Source organism: Aotus nancymaae, unplaced genomic scaffold, assembly GCF_030222135.1.
Source record: "Aotus nancymaae isolate 86718 unplaced genomic scaffold, 86718_ANA_hifiasm-v0.15.2.pri h1tg000108l, whole genome shotgun sequence".
Classification (NCBI taxonomy): Eukaryota; Metazoa; Chordata; class Mammalia; order Primates; family Aotidae; genus Aotus; species Aotus nancymaae.
The window spans coordinates 3,258,384-3,281,505 of NW_026988523.1; the positions used below are offsets into that span (position 1 = coordinate 3,258,384).

General features: G+C 36.8%; 1 protein-coding gene across 3 annotated transcripts in view; it reads right to left on the reverse strand.

The window, feature by feature from the left end:
- The window catches only part of KIFAP3 (kinesin associated protein 3), a 144,637-nt gene that overhangs the window by 116,004 nt on the left and 5,511 nt on the right, over positions 1 to 23,122 (reverse strand). For all 3 annotated transcript variants that reach the window (XM_012444618.2, XM_012444619.3, XM_064370723.1), the window contains exons 2-3: positions 12,183 to 12,314; positions 3,936 to 4,090 (exon numbers count right to left, since the gene is read on the reverse strand). In XM_012444618.2, the coding sequence (XP_012300041.1) occupies positions 3,936 to 4,090; positions 12,183 to 12,314 (287 nt within the window). The remainder of the gene's footprint in view (positions 1 to 3,935; positions 4,091 to 12,182; positions 12,315 to 23,122) is intronic.

Consider the following 23,122-nt stretch of genomic DNA (forward strand, 5'->3'; position numbering starts at 1 on the left):
ATGGGACTCATCCCAGCAGAGTGAAAATCTTTAGGCAGTTATTAAGAAATGGAATGAATAAAATGGAAATTGATGGGGTTGAAAGGTCTTAATTGCTGGTTCCCCCAACATTAAAGGGTACCAAATCAGTTTTCTGTATTTACCCCAATTGGAGACATTTTTTAAAAAATCAGAAGACAAAGATCAAAATCAGAAATCTGAACAATTGCCTGGGGTGATGTTGAGGTGGTTAATCAACACGAAGACTGACTAAAAAGCCTTGGTCCCTCAGCTAAATCCTCTGCTGGGAACCCAAATCTCTTTTCACAGGAGACAGTAAAATGGTCTGGGAGTGAAGAGAAATTCTTGGGACCAGAATGTACAATGTAAGGGTGGGTAGGATTATCAAGGCTGAAATGTTTAAACAGGCTTTATGTAAAATAGCTGTGTATCTTTTACCTAAATGTCTTATGAAAATGGATATTGTATCTAACTAGAGGATGTTTCCTCTGCCCAGTACTGTAAAACTGAAGGGATACAAATCTGCCATTCAAGCTATATTAACTGGACATACTAAAATGGGAACCAGTAAGATTCCCCAAGCGCATTGAATATAGAATAGAAGCCAGAGTGCTGGTAGGAACAAATTTTCCACTTCATAGCCTTTTGTGGAATGTTTACTGAGGCTTATGGCAAAAGTCTTGTGAGCACATCCCATTGACGACTACTGTGACTCTGGACTAGAGAATTTCCACTTAAGAGGCATTCACTGCCTTGTTATAGGACATTAACTGAAGACACCCTATGATGGAAAGACATAAAATGATCATAACATCTGAAATACCCAGGCTATCGGAGCAATGTCAGAGAAACAGTCTAACTGGGGATAGCAGTGCCCAGAAGCATTCCATAATAAAATGGAGATAGTTTGTATAGGATCATGGTACTTGGGAAATTCAAGGAGGAGATACTCAAGAGCAGGGAGCCTCTTTTTCCCCAGGACTGACTCTGAAATTGTGTGAGAAGCTGCAGGATTCTACAGTGTCCATTAAACAACTTTCACCTGACTGACAAAGAACTGCCTGGTTTATGAATGGCAATTCCAAGGTTAACAGACAACATTCTGTTGGGAAGTCTGCTACTCTGACTGAAGAGGAGCCAAGAAAACATTTTTTTTTCTTTTGAGCTATTTATAGCTTATGACAAGTAAAGTATATCTTTCTGAGAAAAATTTGCCTTTCTATCTGAGTTCTCACAAGTGTGGAAACCATTCATAAGTATTCTTTTATGGGAATATAGCTATTCGCATAAGTTCAATAAGAATCTGCTTTCTTTAGTAGCAGTACACAAGTGGAGATGCTGGTTACTTTACCAAGGCTTTGACTGGATTGGCATATTTTCAGATATGACCAGACTGCTTTGAGGAATTGATGTTGACTTGATAGAGTCAATAAAAGCACCTTGGAAAGACTGGCCTTCTACCTCGTCTATGTAGTTTCTTTATAGAGTTCTTTACTTGTGATAAGTATAAAAATGTTACTTTTAAGAGATCCAGAAACCCTCAAGTTATTTTGGGACCTCCACAGGAGATGAGTTCACCCAATTCATACAGGTATCTGCAGGCATGGATAAATCCTTGGTTTGGCTAACCTTGAGGCTTTTAAAAAGTCGAAATTAAGATTCCTTATGAAAAATTTCCTGCAAAGTCAACTTAAAAGAGCCTATATGGCCAATCACTATTCTTGACATACTTTATGCAGTCAGGCCAAATATAAAACTTATTTTGCAAATAAATCGGTCCTACTATTTGTCTTTGGTAGAAATGGGGCACTGGAGATAAAAATTTTGTTTCGAAAGAAACTACAGTATACCTGTTACTAGATTCTAGCCTTGTCTACTATTTTTGAGTTTTTATTGTTTTCTACAATTTGAACTAAACCTGAATTACTTCCTGGCTACAAGTCTTCAAACTAACATTTTCAAAATTTTCTTCCATTTTTCTGACTTAAACTCAGTAAAATCATTATTAACTTTTTTGAAGGCCATGCGAGCTGAAGCTCATACCTTGTAAGACGGGCAAGAAAAACTTGTCAGATTGCTACTGCTTATTCCCACTTTAACTGAGATGCTTTGAGTCTAACATTCAGACATCAATTGACTTCCTTTCAGACTCTAAGGAAACTGGTTTATAGATTGCCCCAAATACCAATATTTGTTTTTCCTCTGTTTGAAAGCTAGTCTACAAAGCATCTCCTGAAATGAGACACAGCTGTCTAATGGGCATGGCCTATTCTCAGGAATGGGAGACTGGCTTACTGGGATCCTTTGCCACTCAGCTATTAACTCAATTTTTCTACCAACTCCATTTTTTGTGTGTGGAACTTCTACAAAAGTTTCATACAAGGGATGTTGGGGCTCAGAAATACATACCTCAAAATATGGCATGTTGACATGCTAAACTGAAGAAGAAAACTGCTAGGCCTAAACTCTGGCATAGATGGTTCTGGATAATCAAATTACATTAGATTTTCTCCTGGCAAAGCAAGGCGGTATCTGTGAAATAACTATTCACTTGCTGTGAATAGACAAGATTTCCAAACAAGCTAAATGGTTACAAGAGGTGCAGGCCACCTTCACAATCTCTTTGGCTGGCTTCCTACAGGAAGGGGAAACTGGTTTTGGTCCGCCTTACAAACTCTTGTTATTATCATTATTGTCATTTTGCTCTTCTTTCTATTCCCAAAAGACAACAGGGACTAGTAACAAGCACTGACATTTTTGTCATGCAGAGTTGGAACCCTAGACTTGGCAATCAAGAACCATTTATAGGCCACTGCTAAGCAGTTTCATTCCTCAAATCCCAATCATGGTCCTGCTATGTGCATACCTTGTCAGCAGAAAGCTGCTAGAAAGGTCATCCCTTGATTCCCTCTTTATTGATCATACCTCAGGATTGAGGATGAACAAGAAAAGGAGGAACTGAAACTGTCCCCAAAGGGTGAGAAGAATTCTATGCCAAGTTGCAGACAGAAGTATAGTTATAACTAAGTATTAATTAGGCTACACTTTGGCCCATTTCCTTGTTGCCAAAAGTCATACAGTCAGTCAAACATACTGACCACTTGCATCCCCATTGTTCCTACAGACAGCATCTCTGACGTTAGAATCATAAAGCTTTTGCTTAAGGATCATTTAAAATGTTTTTCAGACCCTGAGTGTCAGTGAAATAGCTGATATCAACCAGTCTGAAGACCCTCATAGAAGAATGAAATCAGCATGAGAATACGGCTTCTTCATCATCCTGTCCCACTACTTCGCCTTATACTCTCTGACCAGTCAACACTCTCCACACTTCAGCCTAATCCAAAACCCTTAAAAACTCTAGCCCCAAATTCCTCAGGGAGATGGATTTGAGGTTTTCTGTCATCTTCTAGTTTGGTGACACCCAAATTAAACCTCTTTCTCTGCTGCAAAAAAAGAAAAAAAGGAAGAGAAAAAAAGATTCATGAAAGTTATACCTTTAGGATAGTCTAAGGCATAAGATAAATATTTTAACACATAATCCATCCAAACTGTAAACAAATATAAAAAAGAAGTTTATAAAATATCATTCTAGTTGGGGCAGTGAAAATAGGTTTTCTGCCCCAAATTATCTCCTTTTGTTATTCTAGAATCAATATGACAGACATTTACTTTTTTATGCCTTATTTTGGTATATGTGTACATACACAACACATGAAAAATAATTAGACTATTTTATGAGGAAGCTGCTAATATAAAGCCTACTATGAAAGAAATTATGTTTATTCTTTGTTGTTTACCCATTCATAGCACTGGTGAAAAAAATCTACCCAACATCAAATATCAAAAGTTTGATAAACTTTTGTTAATAGTTGTTTGACAAACTATAGTCAAACAACTTCGTGAATTAGGAAGTCAGGAATTCTATTACTTACCTTTTCCTGACAATGAATCACGGCGGTTCTGTAGATAGTACAATAGTTGTTCTACCTCATTTAGTTTTGAGGGATGAATGAGTTTACATTCTTCAACCACCTTCCTTGCCAGGGAAATTATATCTGTGTTGGCATTGAGACTTTTAAGTCGAATGCTGTAAGTATAATAGCAGTTTTCAACTCAGGTATTATAAAAGTAATAACTTTAATACGATGACTATAGAATAATTTACAGACTATACATTACTATAGAGAACTTCGCCATAGACTCTTAGTAAAATAAACTAGTAGATATAACTAGGCTTAGAAAAATACAAGGCAGTAATTTTCTGTGAGCTAGACAAACAATATAACAAAAGGAACATAAAATCTTTTTCCGCCTCTCTAGACAAGACAGTATATTCAGAGATTCTGTTTTAAAACAGTATTTCTGATATAAAATATATGAAGTCTCCATACCATCACAAATAAATCATTTTCTTGACCATACCCACAAATGCGAACTTATTTTCATTTAATGACAAAACACAATATTAATATGTTCAGATTCAGTTGTTCTGGTGGTAATTACATAGAAAGTAAAACTAAAAAAAAGTGAGATCCACTTTAAGATCTATATGAGGAATTTTGAGGAAGAAATGAATACATTTTATGCTTAGATTAGTACATTAAAAATCAATAATAAGCCAACCCCTCCCTCCTATTAAAGTTAGCCCAGGAGGCTCACTGGGAACCCATTAAGAAACCATTATTAAGAGTTTGGAAACAACTGCCTAGTTACATTCATGGTACCAGGAAGAGGTATAAAGACATAAAATTAGGTTCAAAGTGAAGCTTCTACTTGGTCAAAAGACTGTCAAGGAGATGTTCCCATGCAAGGTTCTTTTCAAAAAGAGAAAGACAAGCAAGCACAATTATTTCATGTTAAAGATGGCAAATTTTTGTTGGAAGACATCACGGTACTAGGAGGAGCAGGAGTGGAGATCTCAGAGCAATGTCCTGTAAACTTACTATTCATAAGCAGATGATTTCTCCTGAAACCAGTCCGGAAGTATGACTTATTATTCCAAGCTATATATTCAACCCCAAATCTGGTTCTCCTGGGGTTCTACAAGTTACTTAAAAGCTTTTAATAAATTCCTTTTCTGTTTAAATTTGCTAGAGTGCCTTCTAAGGCTTAAAAGAAGAATCCTAGCAATAGTCTATCCCTTTATTTTATTTCTACCTTAATTTATTTGGGGTTTTTTTGGTTCCTACATTTTAAGTCTCTTAAATTTATTATATTTTTATATAGTTTTAGCTACACATCAGAAGGCATAGAGAGAAAGAAAGGTAAATACAGAGAAACTCTAAAAAGATCTCTAGTTTGCTTCCAATTGTTGTCAGTTATGAGTAAAACTGCTATAAACATACATGTGCAGCTTTTTGTGTGAACGTGTTTTCAACTCACTTAGGCAGATACCTAGAGGCACAAGGAGGCGCCAAGATGGCAGAAAGGAAACAGCCCTGGTCTGCAGCTCCGAGCGAGACCAACACAAAAGGTGGGTGGTTTCTGCATTTCCAACTGAGGTACCCAGTTCATCTCAATAGGACTGGTTAGACAATGAGTGCAACCCATGGAGAGCAAGCAGAAGCAGGTTGGGGTGTTGCTTTACTCAGGAAGTGCAAGGAGCTGGGGGACCTCCCTCACCCAGCCAAGGGAAACTGTGAGGGACTGTGCTACCCACCCTGGGTACTACACTGTTCCCACAGTTTTTGCAATCCCCAGATCAGGAGAATCCTTTGTGAGCCTACACCACCAGGAACCTGGATTTCAAGCATAAAACTAGGTGGCTGTTTGGGCAGGCACCGAAGTAGCTGAAAGAGTTTTTTCATACCCCAGGGGCGCCTGGAACCCCAGCAGACAGCACTGTTCACTCCCGTGGAAAGGGGGCTGAAGCTAAGGAGCCAAGTGGCCTCACTCAGTGAGTCCCACTCTTTCTTATGGAGCCGAGCAAGCTATGAACCACTGGCTTGAAATTCTCATTGTCAGAACAGCAGTCTGGAGTCGACCTGAGACAATCAAGCTCAGTGTGGGGAGGGGGATCCGCCATTAGTGAGGCTTCAGTAGGCATTTTTCCCCTGACAATGCTAAGGAGATTGAGAAGTTTGGACTGGGTGGAATTTACCACAGTATGGCAAAGTGGCTGAGGCCAGACTGCTTCTCTAGATTCCTCCTCATTGGGAAGGACATCCCTGAAGGAAATGCAGCAGCCCCAGTCAGGAGCTTAAAGATAAAATTCTCATCTCCCTGGGACAGAGCACCTGGGGGGAGGGGTGGCTGTGGGTCCAGCTTCAGCAGACTTAATCTTTCCTGTCTGCCAACTCCGATAAGAGCAGTCGATCCTGACAAGGGCGATTCTCCCAGCACAGCACACCAGCTCTGCTGAGGGACAGACTGCCTCCTCAAGGGAGTCCCTGACCCCCGTGCCTCCTGCCTGGGAAAGACCTCCCCACAACGGTTGACAGATACCTCATACAGGAGAGCTCCAGCTGGCATCAGGTCAGTGCCCTTCTGGAATGAAGCTTCCAGAGAAAGGAGCAGGCAGCAATCCTTGCTGTTCTGCAGCCTCCACTGGTAACACCCAGGTGAACAGAGTCTAGAGTGGAACTCCAGCAAACTACAGCAGACTTGCAGAACAGGGGCCTGACTGTTAGAAGAAAAACTAAGAGAGCAACAACAGCAACATCAACAACAAAAAAAAACCTACAAAAACGCCATCCAAAAGTCATCAGCCTCAAAGATCAAAGGATAAATCCACGAAGATGAGGAAAACCCAGTGCAAAAACACTGAAAATTCCAAAAACCAGAACGCCTCTTCTCCTCCTAATGATTGCAACTCCTCTCCAGCAAGGGCACAAAACTGGATGGAGAATGAGATTGACAAATTGACAGAAGTGGGCTTCAGAAGGTGGATAATAACAAACTCCTCTGATCTAAAGGAGCATGTTCTAACCCAATACAAGGAAGCAAAGAACCTTGATAAGGGGTTACAGGAACTGCTTACTAGTATAACCAGTGTAGAGGGGAACATAAATGATTTGAAAAAGCTGAAAAACATAGCACGAGAAGTTCGTGAAGCATAAATAAGCATCAACAGCTGAATCAATCAAGTTGATATCAGAGATTGAAGACGACCTTGCTGAAATTAGGCATGAAGACAAGATTAGAGAAAAGAGAATGAAAAGGAATGAACAAAGCCTCCAAGAAATATGGGATTATGTGAAAAGACCAAACCTATGATTGACTGATGTACCTCAAAGTGACAGGGAGAATGGAAGCAAGTTGAAAAACATACTTCAGGATACTGTCTAGGAGAATATTCCCAATCTAGCGAGATGGGCTAACATTCAAATTCAGGAAATACAGAGACCACCACGAAGATACTCCTCGAGAAGATCAACCCCAAGACACATAATCATCAGATTCTCCAATGCTGAAACAAAGAAAAAATGTTAAGGGCAGCTGGAGAGAAAGGACAGGTCACCCACAAAGGGAAGCCCATCAGAAAAACAGTGGATCTCTCTGCAGAAACTCTACAAGCCAGAAGAGAGTGGGAGCCAAAATTCAATGTTCTTGAAGCAAATAATTTTCAACCCATAATTTCATATCCAGTCAAACGAAGCTTCATAAGTGAAGGAGAAATAAAATCCTTTTCAGACAAGCAAATACTGAGGGATTCTGTCACCTCAGGCCTGCCTTACAAGAGGTTCTGAAGGAAGCACTAAATATGGAAAGGAAAAAGTGGTATATAAAAACCAGTGACCCTACGAAGAAACTACATCAACTAATGCGCAAAATACCTAGCTAACATCATGATGACAGGATCAAATTCACACATAACAGTATTAACCTTAAATGTTAACAGGCTAAATGCCCCAATTAAAAGACACAGACTGGCAAATTGGATAGAGTCATGAACCATCCGTGTGCTGTATTCAAGAGACCCATCTCACATGCAAAAACACACATGGGCTCAAAATAAAGGGATGGAGGAATAGTTACCAAGCTAATGGAAAGCAAAAAATAAAATAAAATAAAAAATAAAAATGCAGGAGTTGCAATCCTAGTCTCTGATAAAACAGACTTTAAACCAACAAAGATCGAAAAAGACAAAGAAGGGCATTACATCATGGTAAAGGGTTCAAGGCAACAAAAAGAGCTAACTCTGCTAAATATATATGCACCCCACACAGGAGCACCAATATTCACAAAACAAGTTCTTAGAGACCTACAAAGAGACTTAGACTCCCACACAAAAATAGTGGGAGACTTTAACACCCACTGTCAATATTAGACAGATCAATGAGACAGAAAATTAACAAAGATATTCAGGACTTGAACTCAGCTCTGGATCAAGTGGACCTAATAGACATCTACAGAACTCTCCACCCCAAATCAACAGAATATACATTTTTCTAAGCGCCACATGGCATTTATTCTAAAATCGACCACATAATTGGAAGTAAAACAATCAATCCTCATCAAATGCAAAAGAACGGAAATCATAACAAACAGTCTCTCAGTCCACAATGCAATCAAATTAGAACTCAGGATTAAGAAACTCACTCAAAACCACACAACTACATGGAAATTGAACAACCTGGTTCTGAATGTCTCCTGGGTAAATAACACAATTAAGGCAGAATTAAAGAAGTTCTTTGCAACTAATGAGAACAAAGACATAACGTACCAGAATCTCTGGGACACAGCTAAACAACTGTTAAAAGGGAAATTTGTAGCACTAAATGCCCATATCAAAAAGCTGAAAAGATTTAAAATCAATACCCTAATATCACAATTAAAAGAACTAGAGAAGCAAGGGCAAACAGTCAAAATCCAGCAGAAGACAAGAAATAACTATGATCAGAGCAGAACTGAAGGAGATAAAGACATGAAAAACTCTTCCAAAAATCAGTGAATCCAGGAGTTGTTTTTTTGAAAAAATTAAAATGGATTGCTAGCTAGACTAATGAAGAAAAGAGAGAAGAATCAAATAGACACAATAAAAAACGATAAAGGGGATATCACCACTCATCCCACAGAAATACAAACTACCATCAGGGAGTACTACAAACACCTCTACACAAATAAACTAGAAAACCTAGAAGAAACGGATAAATTCTTGGACACAAACACCCTCCCAAGACTAAACCAGGAAGAAGCTGAATGCCTGAATCGACCAATAACAGGTTCTGAAATTGAGGCAGTAATTAATAGCTTACCAACAACAACAACAAAAAAACCCAGGACCAGATAAATTCACAGCCAAATTCTACCAGGGGTAAAAAGAGGAGCTGATACCATTCTTTCTGAAACTATTCCAAACAATAGAAAAAGAGGGACTCCTCCCTAACTCATTTTATGAGGCCAGCATCATCCTGATACCAAAACCTGGCAGAGACACAATAAAAAAAGAAAATTTCAGGCCAATTTCCCTGATGAACATCAATGCAAAAATCATCAATAAAATATTGGCACGCCGAATCCAGCAGTATATCAAAAACCTTATCCACCAGACCAAGTCAGCTTCATCCCTGGGATGCAAGGCTGGTTCAACATAAATCAATAAACTTAATCCATCACATAAACAAAACCAACGACAAAATCCACATGACTATCTCAATAGATGCAGAAAAGGCCTTCAATAAAATTCAACATCCTTTCATATTAAAAATTCTCAGTAAACTAGGTATTGATGGAACATATCTCAAAATAGTAAGAGCTATTTATAACGAACCCACAGTCAATCTCATACTGAACGGGCAAAAGTTCAAAGGATTCCCTTTGAAAATCAGCACAACACAAGGATACTCTCTCTCATAACTTCTATTGAACATAGTATTGGAATTTCTGGCCCAGGCAATCAGGCAAGAGAGAGAAGTAAAGCATATTCAAATAGGAAGAGAAAAAGTCAAACTGTCTCTGTTTGCAGACGACATGATTGTATATTTAGAAAACCCCATCATCTCAGTCCAAAAACTCCTTAAGCTGACAAGCAACTTCAGCAAAGTCTCAGGATACAAAATCAACATGCGAAAATCACAAGCATTCCTATACACCAACAATAGACAAGCAGAGAGCCAAATCATGAGTGAACTCCCATTTACAATTGCTACAAAGAAAATAAAATACCTAGGAATACAACTTACAAGAGACATGAAGGATCTCGTCAAGGTGAACTTGAAGAGTTCCTTGCTCAAGGAAAGGAACAAACCACTGCTCAAGGAAATCAGAGAGGACACAAACAAATGGAAAAATATTTCCATGCTCATAGATAGGAAGACTCAATATTGTGAAAATGGCCATACTGCCTAAAGTTGATAGATTCAATGCTATTCCCATCAACCTACCATTGACTTTCTTTGCAGAATTAGAAAAAACACTTTAAATTTCATATGCAACCGAAAAAGAGCCTGTATAGCCAAGGCAATCTAAGCAAAAAACCACACACACACAAAAAAAAACAAAGCTGGAAGCATCATACTACCTGACTTCAAACTATACTACAAGGTTACAGTAACCAAAACAGCATGATACAGGTATCAAAGCAGATATATAGACCAATGCAACAGAATAGAGACCTCAGAAATAACACCACACATCTACAATCATCTGATCTTTGACAAACCTGACAAAAACAAGCAATGGGGAGCAATGGGGAAAGGACTCCCTATTTAATAAATGGTGCTAGGAAAACTGGCTAGCCATATGTAGAAAACAGAAACTGGATCCCTTCCTTACACTTCATACAAAAATTAACTCAACATGGATTAAAGACTTAAATGTAAAACTCAAAGCCATAAACCCCCTAGAAAAAAACCTAGGCAATACCATTCAGGACATAGGCTTGGACAAAGACTTCATGAGTAAAACACCAAAAGCAATTACAACAAAAGCCCAATTGACAAATGGGATCTAATTAAACTAAAGAGCTTCTGCACAGCAAAAGAAACTATCATCAGAGTGAACAGGGAACCTACAGAATCGGAGAAAATTTTTGCAATCTATGCATCTGACAAAGGTCTAATATCCAGATTCTAGAAGAAACTTAAACAAATTTACAATAAAAATAAAAACCATCAAAAAGTGGGAGAAGGATATTAACAGACACTTTTTAAAAGGAGACATTTATGTGGCAAAGAAACACATGAAAAGAAGCTCATCATCACTGGTCATTAGAGAAATGCAAATCAAAGCCACAATGAGATACCATCTCATGCCAGTTAGAACAGTGATTATTAAAAAGTTAGGAAACAACAGATGCTGGTGAGGCTGTGGAGAAATTGGAATTAGTTTAACCATTGTGGAAGACAGTGTGGTGATTCCTCAAGGATCTAGAAATAGAAATACCATTTGACCCAGCAATCCCAATACTGGGTATATACCCAAAGGATTATAAATCATTCTACTATAAAGACACATGCACATGTATGTTTACTGCAGCACTATTCACAATAGCAAAGACTTGGAACCAACCTATATACCCATCAGTGATAGACTGGATAAAGAAAATGTGGCTCATACACATGATGGAATACTATGCAGCCATAAAAAAGAATGAATTCATGTCCTTTGCAGGGATATTGATGAAGCTGGAAGCCATCATTCTCAGCAAACTAACACAGGGACAGAAAGCCAAACGCCACATGTTCTCACTAATAAGTGGAGGTGAAGAATGAGAACAGATGGACATAGGGAGGGGAACATCATACACCAGGGCCTGTCGGGGGTAGGGGGCAAGGGGAGGGAGAGCATTAGGATAAATGCCTAATTCATGCAGGGCTTAAAACCTAGATGACAGGTGGATAGGTACAGCAAACCACCATGGCAGATTTATACCTAAGTAACAAACCTACACATTCTGCACATGTATCCCAGAACTTAAAAAAAAACCACATAAACACATCTTTTATTGTTGATTTCACAAGTCAGTAGTTCATAATCAATTATATTCATTTTCTAAATGGGATAAATTAGAATATATATGTTACAACAAGCTCCTATTAAGCTTACAAAAATCTTATTTTCTCTAGGATTAATATACACCATACATACAGTTTAATAAAATCTCTCCTTCACTAAGATAAAGTATGCTTGGAAGAATGCCATAATCAATCACCTATGCAGATCGAAATAACATCAGATTTGTATGAAGTTTATATAATGTTCACTACTTTGAAAATGTGCACAAATAAAGAACTTACATTTTTTGACATTCTTTTCGTTCTCCCAACATGGGATCCCCCATTTCTCCAAGAATGGTAGCTTCCACTTCGTACTGAACAATGAGTGCTTTTTCTGATGGATGTACATCGATATTCCCTCCTTTAACTTTCCTATAATACAAAATTGAAAAGGTATAACCAGACTAAAACTCTCAAAGTGGCCATGGTTTTATCTCTTTTTAGGTCTGTAACATGTGGGTTGGATTAACATGTGCATTTGAATCAGATTTACTCTTGACCCGGGATTAGAGATAACTCTTTTTCTCTAACTACATATATATATATCTTTGTCAGGCATAAAGTATCTTTATAAATAGCTCTACTTAGGAAAAAATATATTTACCAAAGAATTATGCATAAAAGCAAGTGAATGAAACATAAACAATTAAGATAGCTTTCAAGAGAATGACCTCAACTAAAAGTCAGTTATTCAAAACCAAAGCCAGCTGCCTGAAAATTTACACTAAAAGAAAAAGTCAGGGCACGCATGATGATCACACCTGTAATTCCGGTGATTGGGGAGAAATGCTTTAGGTCAAAAGTTTGAGACAAGCCCAGATAACATAGCGAGACTCTGTCTCTACAAAAAATTTAAAAATTAGCCAGGCATGGTGGCAGGTGTCTGTACTTCTAGCTAATTGCAGGCTGAGGTGGGAGGATCACTTGAACCCTCTGATTGTGCCAATGCACTCCAGCCTGAGCAACAGAATGAGACTCTGTCTCTGTCAAAAATATAATAATAATAAAACACCTGCCCACTAATTACCCATTAACTGGATCAAAAGACAGGAAGAAATTATCTATATTACAATATATGTCATGTATCATCTAACATAATTGTACAAGTTGTAGCATTAGTACCTAAATAAAATCAGAATCACAGCCAAATTACATAGGAAAAAAGCATTTACAGGTTAGGCAGGCTGTATAGTCACATATTCCAAATTATAGTGTCAATAGTAGGTTCTATGGAGAGGTTGTACACACTCTTTCCTCAAGCCCATATAGTCACAAAATGAATTCTTAATTGCAGTAAACCAATAATGAATTACTCACTATTTGCCACTTGGCCATTTTAGAAGGTGACAAACTTAGTTGTGCTGGAAGACATTAAGCAACAGAAACAAGCAAAATTTGTCATTCTTAGTCCTAGCTGGTAGCTAGCTGACTAGTGAGGTCTTTTAGCCTGATAAGAAAAAACAAAAATGTGACACCATATTTTGGAATTAAACTTAAACTTAATTCCAATAATTAGAAATTCAAAGCTTTTCTTTCAGTTGGAAATAATACTTGGACTAATTATGCATATTTTCAAAGTAATTTTTAACTGCTCTGTTTACCAGAATTCCTTATAAAAAGGAGATGGATCTGCAGTGAGTATTAGGATTATGATTAACAGTCAAGTATAGAGATAGGGTAGAAAATTAAGTACACTAAAGCATAGAGTCTAGGTAGGTCAGCAACTAAAGTGATAGTAAGACACATGGGGCAAGTAAAGAATGAAAACAAACCAGGCAGGCCAGCAAAAATCAAGGAATTAGGAAATGAGATATAAACATATATTTAAAAAATGGTACAGATTGGAAAAGGTAAGATGAATGGATATATGTACAAAAGCTATAGAAGTCACAGCAATCAAAAGCTGAAAAACAGATGTAATGTAGCATCACAGAAACTATCTTAATTACATAAGGCAAACTAGTTACTTCCTTCCTGATAACATGAAAAGCAATATCAGTATTGGACTTTTTATAACTGTATCCAGTTAAAGGAAGAGAAGAATAAGGATAAAATATAAATGCAGATCCTTAGAATAGCCTCCTACTACCATGTTAAAATGAGTCTTCTACACATCGGGAGCTGGGGGAATTGCATAATTCTCGTCATCTGTGGTCTCATATCTTGTCTTTCCTTAAAGGAATCAAATAATTAAAAAGGAAAAAAAGGAAATGCCTCACTACTCCTTTTTAGTTTTTCTTTGCCTTTTTCATTGTGTCTGTGTGTTTTAGAGGAATAAGTTAATTACAATTTATCACAAAATCAACTTCTGTTTATTATAGGAAAAACAGAAATGAGCAAAGAAAAAATAAATTCAAAAACTTACAAGAAGGAATCACTTGTTATTTTACCACATATACATTCAGATATTTTTCTATCTATATTAAATAATGTACAAAGACAGAGTGAAAGCTATAGTTTTTTTTAATAGAAGAAGCTTAAGGGTAGCAATCTAGTAGAGGTGAAACTATCATTTTATCTTAAGCATTCACAATGATGTCAGATATTTAACTATTGGGAGAAGTATTTTCCAAATGTTCTACCCAAATTCCATTAACTACACAAAAAAAATTTATGTCATTATTAGAAATTAACAATTTTCTATTTGAAGCATCCTATGACACTGATATTAAATTGGTATCTTTTAATTGGTTGCAAATTTCTTCTACTAAAAGAGCCTTCTCAGTAACAGTTCTGCTTCACTTTGTTTTCATACATGCACAAGAAAACTGGAACCAAAAGTGTGCTACATTGACTTAGAAAAATCGTTGTCTTAATCTCGAGAAGTTATGCTTCACAGAGTAATATAAAACACACCTTCTATAACTACATGTGATAAACTCACCTTTTGGGACCGTGTTCTTAATTATTAACTTCTGAAGTATATCCTTATGTTCCTAGATTTCATGTGGTTAGAGATATTATTGTGACCCTTAAGAGAGATAATAAATACTGATGAACCTTGTGTTGCCACCCATTCATTATCAATTTTCTTGAGAAACCAAAAATGTAGTCCTTAACTTTTCATTAAACAGGTACTTTTAAAAAATTATTGCTGTCAAAAGGATTTACTGCAAAACAAAATTGCATCAAATAATGAAATTAAAAAAAAAAAAACAGCTGTAGATTTATACCATACAGCAAATAACAAAGCCACTGTAGGAAGTGTTCAGTCTACTCTTCATAAGCTCTCTGGCAGGACTGCTATGCATCGATTTCCTGCATCTATTTGAAAATGACCCAATATAGGCCGGGTACAGTGGCTCACACCTGTAATCTCAGCACTTTGCGAGGCCGAGGTGGATTGATCATTTGAGGTCAGGAGTTTGAGACTAGCCTGGCCAACATGGTGAAACCCCATCTCTATTAAAAATACAAAAATTATCTGGGTGTGGTGGCACTCGCCTATCCTCCTACTTGGGAGACTGAGGCAGGAAAATCACTTGAGCCTGGGAGGTGGAGGTTGCAGTGAGCTGAAATCACGCCATTGCACTCCAGTCTGGGTGACAGAGTGAGACCTGCCTCAAATCTCAAAAAAAAAAAAAAAGAAAGAAAGAAAAGAAAAATACCCAATATGTAACTGTCCACAATTCCAATCACCCCTACCAACTGTCAGTATATGTATGCATTTCCACAGTTTACAGAATGGGGATGGCACAATAGGCTGCTAAAAGGGGGACTCTATTCACTGCTCATAGGTCTCATATACTGCTAGACAAGACACTAGCAGAAGCCGGAAGTACAAAGTGGAAAACTACCAAATCCTCCATCCCAGCTTATTTTAATGTAATTACTAATGATACCTTCATAAAATGTTTAAAAACTGGGACAAATGCTGAATTAGATGGGGGTGTCGGGGAGGAACGGCTGAAAACCAGGATTGTCTAGGGAAAAGAAGCAAAAAATGATGACCCTAACCAAATCTAATCCTTTCTTGACTACTCAAAGATGCTCTTCAGTAATTATTTAGTAGTCCATTCCCATCTACAAATAAACGTATGACAAGGTCTCAGGTTAAAACCAAAAAACAAAAAAACAATAAAAAAAAAAACCCCAACCCCCCAAACCCTACTTTGCTTAATGCCACTGTTGGATAACACCTTGATATTAATCCTATTAACACTGCTTTTCATTGTTACAAAACTCCTTTTGTGTTTTCTTTTTTCCTTCATTGCTTTTCTCAAACAGACCCAAAGCTTACAAAACTTCTTTTGTTTTGATAGTTACTCTAATTAGTCTACTCACATGTGAATTCATTCCAATTAGACTTTGGCTCTTACACCACTCCCACTCTACCAAAAAAGCTCTGGTCAAGGTCATCAATTTCTAAATATTTAAAGTTTTGATCTTCACATTTTGGTCTCTGATTTATCTGTGTATTATTTTCGTGTTTTGTGGGAATAAATTTTATCTTTTTTCCACAGAAATAACCAATTGTATCAGCAGGTTTTGCTGTGTCTTTTAAACTTTTTTGCTTTTTTTGGCACAAGTCATAGTCAAGCACATTTTACATCGGGAACCAGTATGTACCCACACACATAAATGAAACAAAAAATTCATGAAATAATGCCTATTCTTACCATGTGAAAAGCATTCTATCCTATTCACAACCCACTGACACATTATAAGCCACAGCTTAGAAATAAAAATTTATTAGGCCAGGTGCGGTGGCTCACGCCTGTAATCCCAGCACTTTGGGAGGCCGAGGCGGGTGGATCATGAGGTCAAGAGATCGAGACCATCCTGGCCAACATGGTGAAAACCCGTCTCTACTAAAAAATACAAAAATTAGCTGGGCGTGGTAGCGCGTGCCTGTAGTCCCAGCTACTCAGCAGGCTGAGGCAGGAGAACTGCTTGAACCCAGGAGGCTGAGATTGCAGTGAGCCGAGATTGTGCCACTACACTCCAGCCTGGCGACAGAGCGAGACTCTGTCTCAAAAAAAAATTAATAAAAATTTATTTACGGTCTTTTTTTTTAACCACTGGTTGGCAATGTTACTACTGCAAAAATGGCAATGAAACTGCCTTTGCAAAAATTATAACAGAGAAATCTAACCTTACTCCATCTTGCTTCTAACCTCACATGCTACCTGCCTCTGTTGACTTTAAAAAAATGATAATCCCTTCCCAAAACTAGCACTGACACCACCTTTCTAAGACTGATGAAAGGCCACAAGATTAGAATTATGGGAGGGGCCTCAATTCTGCTAAACCAGTAGGTTTAACTACACCTACCAGCCATTGTTCCCTAATTTGCCTTTCTATAATAATCTACTGCTCCAGAGGTCACATGATTTGTATCTTCCCCAATTGCTCCAACAGATAACAGTACTATTGTCAAAACCTAAGATTAGTCTTCGAAGCGTTTTTCAGAATTTTGTATTCTGGCCACTGACTGACTCCACCTGGACCTGTGACTTACACCAATGAACTAATTCAACTGGTTCTGTGATCCTCAAACCAGAACTGACTCAGCACAAGAAAACAGATTAAACCTGCTATAATATCATCCCCAACTCAATATCATCCCCAACTCAATCAATCAGTATCTCCCATTTCCTAGCCCCCTGCCCTCCAAACTATCTTTGAAAAACCCTAACTTCCAAGTTTTGGGGGAGGCTTGTTTGAGTAACTAATCCTACCCTTAAACTCTTACTCTATTCCAATACCACTGTCTCAGTGAGTTGTTTTTATCTCTGCAGAGGGCAAGAAGAACCCATAGGTGATTACATCACATGTGTGTCTATTTCTAGCTTTTCATTTTATTCAGCAGGTTTATTATATCAATACCTGAGGGAATGTTCCCAATCTGGCTCTTCTATATTTTTCTCAGTATTGTGGGACCTTGCTAGTCCACTTAAAATTTTAAAATTGTGTTTCAAATTCAGTAAAATCTCTTTTGGGATAATGACTGAAATTATGAATTTTTAGATTAAGGCATCTATCCATGAAAATAACAAATCTACTTAAGACTTAATTTTCTTTTAATGAAATGATGTAAATTTCTTTAGAAAGGTGATACCCATTATTTATTAGATTTATTCCCAAGTACCTTATATTGTTAGCTGCATTCATAAATAACTATTTTTCTAACAATATTTAACTAACTATATCAAAATTCAATTTGAGGGTGGGAGGTATATAGATGTTATATCCGGCAACTGTTGCTTAACAGCTTGATATTAATGCCAATGCCTTCAACATTATTTTAGGTTTTCTCTACAGACTATCATTTGTGAATAATACCAGTTTCATTTCTTCTCTTCCTATCTTTATACCTTTTCTATTTCTTATCTTACTACCTGTTTAGGACTCGTCGTGAAATGTTGAGGTGGTTACACAGGCATCCTTGGGTCATCTTAATGTTAGGGGAAATGCTTTGAAAGTTTCCTCATTTATTAACATTATTTTATTTTTTGAGACAGGGTCTCACTCTGTCAACCAGGCTGGGGTGCAGCGGTGTGATCACAGCTCTCTGCAGGCTTGCCTCCCAGGCTCAGGTGATCCTCCCACTTCAGCCTTCCAACTAGCTGGGACTAGAGGCACGCACCACCATGCCCAGCTAAGTTTTGTATTTTTTATAGACATGGGGTTTCACCATATTGCCCAGGCTGGTCTCAAACTCCTAGGCTCAAGACATCTATCAGCCTCAGCCTCCCAAAGTGCTGGGATGACAGGTATGAGCCACTATACCTGGCTTGTTTCCTCATTTAATAAGTTTATGTCATAATTCCCTTTAATTTATGACTTTAGTTTTTTCCTTAAATCATGAATGTGTAGTGAGTGTCATCAAATGTTTTTCTGCATCCATTGGAGGATCATGTATTGTTCTTCTTCTTTAATCCATAAATATGCTAAATCAAATTCATTAAATACATAAAACCATACTCATATTCTTGGAATAAGCACAACTTCATAATGCTGTCTTAAAACACTGTTGGATTAAATTTGCATTCTTGCTCATTCAGCCTGCAATTCTTTCTAATGTCCTTTTTCTGACTTTCATATGAAGATTATTCTAAAATCTTAATATAAATTAGTTGAGGAGTATCCTTTCTTACCAGATTTCTTGGAAGAGTTGTACATAATTGGAAGCATCTGCTTCTTGAAAGTTTTGTTAGAATTTGACTTTAAAACTGTCTGGATGTAGAAGATTTTATCAGTGTGAAATACTCCTCTGTAGTTTTTACAGTATACTTTTTCTTAAAGCCTATTTTATCTGACATTAATATGGTCATTCTAGCATTCTTATGCTTACTGTTTGATTGCATCCATTTAAAATTAACTTATTATGTCCAAATTTAAAAGTATATTTTTGGGGTATGACAGATAGTTGGGTCTTGCTTTTCTGTTTTCTTTTTAAAACAAATATTAGTAATCCCTGCCTTTCCATTGGAGCATTAAAACCTACGCTGTCCAATACAATAGTCACTAGTTATATGGGTCTACGTAAAATTAAACTGAAAGGCATTACATTTTCAAAATAACTAAAAATGCAATTCCTTAGCTGTACTAGCCACATTCAAAGTGTTCATTAGCCATATAGCTAGCAGCTATGTATTTGATGATGCAGCTGTAAGATACTTCCATCAGCAAAGAAAGTTCTATTGGATAGCAGTGTTTTGGATCATTTAATGCAATTGCTGGACATACTTAGATTCATACTTAGATCTATCATTTCATTTTCATTTCCTGTTTGGCCCCTATATACTTTGATTATTTTCCTAAACAGCCTTGTGAATTATTATTTTTTAATTCCATTTTGTGTAGATATTTTCACTATACATTTAAAAATTGTTTTTGGTGGTTGCTTTAGGAAAAACAATGCTTTAGTTACCTCTTTTTTCACAAAGTATTTAATAGTTAATGCTGTGCTGCTTCACAAATTGTAGGTCTATTGCCTACACCCCCCTCATTCTTTATGTTATAGCTGTCATATGTGTTATGTGTACATACCTTATAAACCCACACAAAAATTTCATAGTTTTTGCTCTCAAGTCATTCATATTTTTAAAAAATTAAGAGGGGAATAATTTCTTAATCTATTATATGTACTCAAATATTTACAATTCCTGATGCTTTTCATAGTGGTAAAGCCAAAACAAGTTTTATACTTCTCTCACTAACATTAGACTTGGTAATGGAGAATTAGAGGATTAAAGTAATTCAAACCAACGCACCTTCTAAGAAAATCTTAAAAGCTGAGGGAAAAAATACATATGTGTGTATCTCTTTGAGGCCATAACAGAACTAAACAGGCAGAAAAAATTACAGTGCCAAGATCCAGGAGAAGAAGAAAATGAAGAGAAGTAAAGCTTGAATTCAAGGCTACCTTTCCCTAGAGGCATCTGCTAACTGAAAAGAGAAGGCAGAGAGATTGAGAATCTTTTAATAATCACATGAGGCTAGAGACACAAAAACTGGATTCTAGAGTGCACTAAACAACGGTAGCTCTGGTAAAGCTCTAAGCTCTGAGCTGGAAATAGGAGGACTATCTCCTAGGTGTAACTGTGAAACAGATGCAGACCGGTCACCAAGAAGACTAAAAAGCCCAGTTTAATGTAGTTGAATCTCTGAGAACTAATAAAGGTGACCTTGAATTTTCAATAATCCTTATGGTCATAAACAAAATATAATCTTCTCTGGAAAAAGAGAACATCATCCTAGGCCTCAAACGATTATTTATCCATTTATATTCCTATATATGACACTCAAAGAATAGTCATTGTGATTGATATTAAGTAATCTTCAGAAAGAACGAGATACTATTTTTTAATTTCTAGAGTTAAAAATACAATAACCAAAATTAAAAGGTTTAATAGCAGATTAGATACAGGTAAGGAGGTAATTTGTGGTGTAAAATATAAGTCAGAAGAAAACCCCCAGAAAAAAACATAGAGACAAAAAGATGTAAAATATAAGCAAAAGTATAATGCAGCAATGCATACTGAGTAGGTCTAATACATGTAATTGAAGTCCCAGAAAAAAAGGTGAGAAAGAATGAGGATAGAAGCATTACATGTAAAGATAATGGCAAAGTGACATTAGTGAAAATGGCAGAGTAAGGACTGCTAGAGGCTGGCACTCCCCAGAAACACTCAAAGACTTGGCAAAAAAAAAAAAAAACCTATCACAATCCACCTCATCAGAACTCTGGAAGATAGTCAAAGGTTTACAGCAACCAAGTGAATGTTTAATCAGAAGAAAGGTTACAGAAACAGAATAGGAGATCATTATGGTCTTTTCACTCACCCTAGACATCCACCTCTCTCTCAAGCACAGTGGCAGTCTTAATGATAGCAGCCCATGTTTCCAATGTTAATACTTGGTCTAGAAGAGTCAGGGCGGACATGCTCCCAAGGAATTTTGTCTGATTGTTTTGCAACTGACTGGGTATCCTTTGAGGTCTGCTGCAAGGGGCTTTCCTTTGTTTTGACTAATTTTAAACTCTTAGCAGCATAGTATAGCTATGCAGTCACTGAAACCAGTGAAAGCCAAGCATATAAGCTGGTGGCCCTTGGGATAAATAGTAATAGTTGGGTCAAATAAAACACATGCTGAAAGCCTAAGAGTAAAGACAAGGGAGTCAGACATTATGGAGGAATAGACGCTTTGAAAAGTCATTGCGTATAAAGAGGAATCTAGAAACCCATGAGCATGCTCAGGGCAGAATACATACCCAGAAAAAAAAAAAACACCTGGTAGGACCATAAGCTTTTACCTCTGGCTGGTCTTTAGGCTCTGTGCAAGCACAAGTGAAGGCTAAGGTGAAGTTGTAAGATGCTTGGCTAAGTGTCGAACGCATGCTGAAACACTGAGTCAACCTGCAAAGACTGAAGAGTATTTTTTTCTTTTCTTTTTTTTCTTTGTACGTCTTAATATTCAAAACACCCAGTTTTCAACAAAAAAAAAAAAAATGAAATGTGCAAAGAAACAAGAAACTATGGCTCATACTCAGAAAAAAAAAATTTTAACAGAAACTATCCATTCTACAGCACAAACACTGAACCTATCAGACAAAGACTTTAAATCAACTGTCTTAAATATGCCCAAAGAGCTAAAGGAAACCAGTACAAAGAACTAAGAAAAAGCAGGAAAAAAAAAGTATCAACAAATAAATAGTTAAAAAATATGTTATAAGGATCCAAATAAAAATACTAGAGCTGAAAAGTACAATAACTGAAATAAAAAAATCACTACGGGTTTTTAACAGCAGATTTGAGCAGAGAGAGAAAAGAATCAGAAAACTTGAAGATAATGTCAAATGAAACTGTCCATTTCGAGGCATAGAAAGAAAACAGAATGAAGAAAAATAAACAGAGCCTAAGAGACTTATGGAACACCATCTCGTATACCAACATATGCATAATGAGGGTATGAAAGGAGAAGGAGAAAGGAGCATAGAGAATGCTGGGGAAAAAATGGTCAAAAACTTCCCAAAGTAGACAAAACACAAACTTCCATATCCAAGAAGCTCAAAGAACTTCAAAGAAACTCAAAGATCCACAACAAGACACTCTATACAGACACCGGATTTCTTTTAAAGAATCAAATATTTTTTTCTTTAAAAAATAAAATAAAATATTCTGAATAACTTAATTTTACACCTTAAGGGGGTAGAAAAAGAAGAGCAAACAAAATCCCAAGCTTGCAGAAGGAAATAACAGACAACAGCAATAAAAGAAATGGAGACTAGAAAAAGAATAGAGAAAATGAAACCAAAGATCAGTTATATGAAAAGATCAACAAAAATTTTTGGAAAACTTTTAGTTAGACTACGAAAAAAAGAAAAGCCTCAAATTACTAGAATCAGAAATCAAAGAGGGACATTACTGCTGCTCTTTTGATTATTAATTACAAGAGGGTAATATGAATACCAACAAATTGGATAACCTACATGAAAAAGAGTAATTCCTAGAAACACACAAATTACCAAAATTGACTCAAAAGACATAGAAAATCTGAACAAAACTACAAGTAAGGTGATTGAATCAGTAATCAAAAACCTTTCAACAAAGAACAGTCCAGTAGCAGATAGCTTCATTGGTGAATTCTACCAAGTATTTAAAGACAAATTAACATGAATACCGCTCAAATTCCTCCGAAAGATATAACATAGTGGAAACACTTTCTAATTCATT